The sequence below is a fragment of the Bidens hawaiensis genome, unplaced genomic scaffold, assembly GCF_021521415.1.
Source record: "Bidens hawaiensis isolate Kalapana, Puna unplaced genomic scaffold, B.hawaiensis_p1.1 tig00026586_1, whole genome shotgun sequence".
NCBI classification, from domain to species: domain Eukaryota; kingdom Viridiplantae; phylum Streptophyta; class Magnoliopsida; order Asterales; family Asteraceae; genus Bidens; species Bidens hawaiensis.
In genome coordinates, this window is record NW_027494265.1 from 306,266 (window position 1) to 312,938 (window position 6,673).

Below are 6,673 nucleotides of genomic sequence, written 5' to 3' on the forward strand. Positions count from 1 at the left end.
AACAAGGTACTAATGTACAGAAGTAAATGTATATCTTGTCAACTTGCATACTGGACGGGACGGAATTCAATTCCTTCAAAAAGATACTTAATTCTCGATGATGTGATATCGAAGAGTGGCAAGAAGTGTATACCAAGAACATGTTCTCTTTTGTGGCTTGTAAATTGGCATAGTTGTGTCATTAGCCATCCATCATCTCTCACATGTGTCATGCATGAATTGGAGTAGTATATCTCCCCTTCCGGTTTGAATTTAAAGGGTATATGTGTCCCATGATCGGCATCGCTTTGTTTGAAGACAAGGCTTACGGAGTACGCTGCCTTTGGTGACAAGAATTGAGTTGTTACTTTTACTGTGAAACCGTTGTACATTCCTCCCTTTATGACGTTTGAAAACCTACGAATATCACAATCACATATATATATCTCAACTATCTTGTTTCATTTATTCACATATATCTATAGATTAACCTTGACTTTTGTGTGTCGTCATGTACAAGTGAATCTGCGGAGATGCATTTTGTTGCGGATATTACTTCACAGACTTTTCCCTTAAGTATTGCAAGCCACTGTTGAGAAAAATATATTCGGATAATAAATAAAATAAAATGAACATACATAATACTTTATATCATCCACTGGTTTTATCAAACTTTAAGCAATCAATAAATTTAAATACCCAAAGCACAAACATATTATTGTTATAATTAAGCCATTACCGTATTGCCATCCCCAACAAGAACTCCATTCGGAAATCGCATGAAATTTTGATTTTGGGATGTGTTAGTAATAGGAGATGTCACAAGATTTTGAATCCTCTGTGTTTCTTCAAAATCGTCCTGCATATTTATTTTTTGTCATTTTTGTTTTATGAGTTAGTAATATTCAGTAAAGTATAACTTCACTTGTTACAGGGGATACTTCTAAAACAAAAGAAAGAGAGCTTACTTGCTGTTCAAGTGCGGTCTTGAGTTCTTTCATCACCTCAGCCATCGTTGGTCGTTCTTCACGATCTCTCTTTAAACATCTATTAGCAATGGATGAAAATGTGTTCAAAGAGCAGGAGTCCATTTGTTCCTTTAATTCAGAATAGATAATCTCATCTAATCTCTTTTCATCACAGCATCTTTTCCATTTAGGCACCAACATGTCAACTGGCTTGATATTGACTAATCTCCCACACAATATTTCAAGCAAAACCACTCCAAAAGAGTAAACATCAGACTCTTTTGTTAGGATACCCGTCTCCATATACACCGGATCACAATATCCAAACGCACCAGCCGGATTTGAAACAAGAAAAGTGAAGGCTTGATTAGCTGTGCTCAATTTTGCTTGACCAAAATTAGAAACTTTAGCCGTCCAATCTTCATCTAAAGGTATGTTGGAACTTTTCAAATCTCGATGTAAAACTCTCATGTTTGTGTCCACAGGATCATGAAGGTAGTTCATTGCACGAGCAACCCCAACGCATATCTTCAAGCGTTGGGTCCACGTGACACCAGGGTCATTAAGATATCTATCCAGGCTCCCACGAGATGCATAGTTATGCACAAGGATCATCTCATCACCTTCATTACAAAACTTCAAAAGAGAGACCAGGTTTTCATGCTTGTATCTAGAAAGGAACATGATCTCTTTCCAAATTTCAGGATATCTTTGCCCAAGTCTACGATCATATCGGTTAAAACAGACCATGCTTTGCCCCCCTGGTACAGAGAGATCTCCTTTGTATACCTTACCGAAGCCATCAACTCCAATCACTTTATCTTCAGAGAAGTTGTTGGTGGCCTGTTTTATATCTTCCAGTTCGATTTTGAGGTGATCAAAATCTTTCATGAATCCAAAATATGGTGTTGTTGTCTTGGCCACAATGGCTTTGTTTTGTTTAAATTCCTGCAAAGGTTCTATGTATCCTCCGTGTGGCATTGTTATCTTGGCCACACTGGCTTCGTTTTGTTTAGAGTTCTGCAAAAGTTTGATATTTTGTGTCAACTCCCATCTATTGGAAATTTAGATAAAAATCTGTAATGCTTTATACGATAGAAAACTTACTTCTTGATGATGAAGTGCTATCTCAAGTTCTTTGATGACCTCTGTCATATTTGGTCTTTCCTTAGGATCTCTATCTAAACATCGTATTGCAATGGCTGCAAATGTCGACAAAGATTCTTGATTTATTATTTGCCTTAGATCAGGAAACACAATTTCATGTAGTCTTTTTTCATGGAAATGATTTTTGTAAGAATAAATATATGGATATGTATATTTATGTATAGCTTACATGATCATTTATATTATAATAGATCAAAGTTAATTAAATTATACCTTATTATTATATTAACTAGGTAATTGTTGATGGACCAAATTACTCATTCTTGCTAATCAAGGGTTTCCCCTTGGATGTATATAAATATGGAGAGACTAATTAACATCATAACTTAACCCTAAACTCTCACATCAAATTCGTGAGCCTCTCTCTCCCTCTATTATTCGGTTTTCTCAAGAACCCTAATCCCCATCACTCATATACATCCTAAAGGGGAACTCGACCAAGCTGATTGTCATGTCGTCTGGATCATTCTCATCAGCCGTGGCCTCTCTCTCTGCTGTAACATGTATGTTTTAATTATAGGTTTATCATAACATCCATGTTTTCTATTACATACATGAAGAACTAATCAACATGTGGTATCAAAGCGATGTTGATTAATCAGTTCTTCATGTCTTCCATTAACTCAGGATCTAAACCGGAAGACATGGACTAAAACCTGATAAACCCTAACAGTTTTCGGTTTTCATTAGTTCGTATTATTTATTTATCGTTTTGATTAAAATCCAAAAACTGATAAACCCTAACAGATTTTCATTTTTTCTTATTAAATCGTTTTATTATATTATCGTTATTAAAATTCAAATGACAGAAACCCTAACAATTTTTCGGTTTTAAAAATCGCATATGATATAAACTAACAGTTTTCGAAATCTGGTAAATTAATGATTATTCATGTTCATAATAGTTTTCGAAAATCTGGTATAATCTGGTTCAATATATGGATTGTTATAATGTTTTACTAAATTTTGATTAAGATTTAGACCAAGATATTTTGAATTTTGTAAACTTGATAAAGGAACTACTTTGAAAATAATCAAATCTTGGATAAACAAACAATCCCTAAAGAATTCAGATTAATCATTATTAGCTGTTCATAAACTTATGGGTGTATGTGTTTACGGCTAAAACAGTTTTCGGAGAACACTAAGTTTCCGAAAACACTAAAACCCGTAAACGCATCAAACCAGAAAACTAATATCCCGAGACTAAAATTTTTTGTGAACAGTACCCTTAATAATTTTGTTTGCGCTAATAGTTTGTTTGCTATTAACTAAACCAATGTTTTGTAAATACTTAAAATTCATATTAGTTACTTTTACAAAACATATAAAAAGCTTAACTTGAATGAATGATGATGTACACTTCTGCCCAAAGGTGATGTGATACATCTAACATATCATTCAAGTCTAAATACAAGCTATGTTAGTTTAGCTTAAACATGATTTAAATGTATCACTTCTTCCCAAAGGTGATGCGATACATCTATATCAAAGCAAAACTAACTCCCTGCATAATTAAAATGGCTGTTTCACTTCTGCCCAAAGGTGATGTGTTACAATTGTTTTGCACATATACTTAAGTAAAATTTAATTCTGCCCAAAGGTGATTTATCTTTTATTTAAGTAGAATTTTATTAATTACCTTAATCTATTATTTTGATGTTAATAATAGATATTTATTATCACAGCTTCATAATTTAAATGGTTCTTATTTATACCTGCATTAGTTTAAATTGCCCCTAGTTCACTCTAAGTTTCTTCTAGTTTAGTATCTTAACATTCTCATATAAATTCCAATAACAGCTCCGAATGGTGGAATCACATCATTAACTGGAGATAACTTTGCTGCCTGGAAGGACTCTCTTATGCTTAATCTTGCCTTCCTGGATTTCGACTTTGATCTAAACGAGGATCAACCTCCAGAACTAACCGCTAATAGCACTCCTGCTGAGCACTTACTTTTTTAAAAATGGAAGAGATGCAACCGCATGTCTCTAATGCTTATGGAAAACTCCATTAGCATGCCCATAAGAGAATCTATTCCAGACTCTGAAAATGCTAAAACCTATCTGGCTTCTATGGAGGAACAATTCAAGGGAACGTCTAAGGCGCATGCTAGTACTCTTATTCTCAAACTGGTGACTACTAAGTACGATGGAAGGAGTGGCATTCGTGGGCACATTATGATGATGAACGATATGGCCCATAAGCTGAAGGGATTAGACATGGAGATCAGTGGTGGTTTTCTGGTGCACTTCATCATGACCTCTCTTCCAGCTGCCTATGAAGCTTTCAAGATCAATTACAACACCCAGAAGGACAAATGGACTATGAGTGAGTTGATCGCTATGTGCGTGCAAGAGGAAGAGCGTATGAAGATGGAAAAACCTGAAGTTGCCTACCTTGCCACCAGTTCCAAGAAGAGGAAGAACACTAATCCAAGAAAGGAGTTTGATAAAGAAACCAAAGAACACTAAAACTGGGGAATGATAAAGAACTTGAAGTCAAGGCTGTGGGAACTTTACAATTAATAATGAAAACTGGTTTATGTATTAAACTTTATGATACCTTATATATTCCTAAGATTACTCGGAATCTTGTATCAGGACCAAAGTTAGACATGGACGGTTTTGATGTTTATCATGGTCGTGGAAAACTTACTATTTCTTTAAATTCTCAAGTGTTTGGTTATGGATTTTTGGATGATGGTCTTTATAGATTAGAACTAGATGATAATTTTTCTAAATCTTTGTTGTCATATAATATTAATGAATCACTCACAAAGATTAAAGAGAAACGAGACTTAGAGACTTCTTCTATGTTGTGGCATCAACGTTTAGGCCACATCTCACGAGACCGGTGAGCCCATCTTGTGAAGAATGAAGACTTACCACATCTCGATTTCACCGATTTTGGAACATGTGTCAAATGTCTTAAAGGCAAAATGACATCAACAAATAAGAAAGGCGCCACTAGGAGCTCTAATTTATTAGAACTCATTCATACTGATATTAGTGGTCCTTACCCCATTGTTGGCATAACTGGACATACTTCATTTATCACTTTCATTGATGATTATTCCCGATATATGTACTTGTATCTCATTAAAGAAAAATCTGAATATGTAACAACTTTTAAAGATTATAAAACTGAAGTTGAAAAACAATTAGATCGTCGAATAAAAGTTGTCAGATCAGATAGAGGAGGTGAATATTATGGAAGACATACTGATGTGGGTCAGGCCCCTGGTCCATTTTATGAGTTTTGTAAGGGCCATGGGATCGTGAACCAATATACCATGCCAGGTACTCCTCAGCAAAATGGTGTCGCTGAACGGAGAAATCGAACCCTTATGAATATGGTACGCAGTATGTTGGCCAACACTAATTTGCCTCTATTTCTCTGGACTGAAGCCTTAAAAGCAGCCGTTCATATACTCAATAGAGTTCCTTCTAAGTCCGTCCCAAAAACTCTTTATTAACTTTGGACAGGAAGGAAACCGAGTCTTAATTATATGAAAGTATGGGGCTGTATTGCTGAAGCAAAACTTTATAACCCTTTCCTAAAGAAACTTGACCCTAAAACTGTTACCTGCTTCTTTATCGGGTATCCTGAAATTCAAAGGGTTATCGTTTCTATTGTCCTTCCCATGTCACTCGTATTGTAGAAACCAAGCGTGCCGTGTTCTTGGAGGATTACAAGATCAGTGGAAGCAGTACTAACCCTTATGAAGAATTGCAAGAAATACAAGATGCGGGGGGAGACTCGTCGATTATTGTAACTCTGGCTATTCCTCTTGTACCCCATGCAATTGAACCTTCTGCACCACCTTCTCCACACTCAGAACCCGTTATCACAGAAAATGAAGGCACATCAAACACTCAAAACCAAGACAATGCTGAACCCGCTAATCAACCCAGGAGGTCATATAGGTCTAGAAGACCTACTAACTTTGATGATTATGTCACCTACCTGACTGAAGTTGACGCCGGAAAGCTTAATGATCATATCTCTTATAATAAAGCCATGAGCAGTGATCAGTCTTCTGAATGGAATAAAGCGATGATTGATGAGCTTGATTCCATGAGGAAAAATGACGGTTAGGATTTGGTAGAATTGCCCAATGGTGTCAAACCCGTAGGATGTAAATGGGTGTTCAAAACAAAACTTGATCCAAATGGGAACGTTGAACGCTATAAAGCGAGATTGGTTGCAAAGGGCTACACTCAGAAAGAGGGAATTGACTATCAAGAGACTTTTTCACCTGTCTCTCGAAAAGATTCATTAAGGATCGTTATGGCCCTAGTAGCTCATTTTGATTTAGAGCTGCATCAGATGGACGTGAAAACTGCTTTCCTTAACGGCACTTTAGACGAAGAGGTGTACATGAAGCAACCTGAAGGTTTAAACCTGAAGGTCAAGAACATCTAGTCTGTAAGCTCAAGAAGTCAATATATGGGTTGAAACAAGCATCACGTCAATGGTACCTGAAGTTTGATGAAGTCATGAAGAAACAAGGTTTTGCAAAGAATCAAGTGGATCAATGCACCTACCTTAAA

The 6,673-nt window shown here is 36.0% G+C and overlaps 1 protein-coding gene across 1 annotated transcript; it reads right to left on the bottom strand.

Annotated features, from left to right (window-relative positions):
- On the bottom strand, nt 1–1,718 carry LOC143573544 (putative serine/threonine-protein kinase PBL28). The gene is made up of 4 exons (XM_077058395.1): nt 948–1,718; nt 719–838; nt 471–568; nt 1–396 (listed from the first exon to the last, which is right to left on the bottom strand). The coding sequence occupies exons 1-4, from the start codon at nt 1,695–1,697 to the stop codon at nt 39–41; spliced, it is 1,326 nt and encodes a 441-aa protein (XP_076914510.1). The 5' UTR covers nt 1,698–1,718; the 3' UTR covers nt 1–38.
- Nucleotides 1,719–6,673: the final 4,955 nt, after the last annotated feature.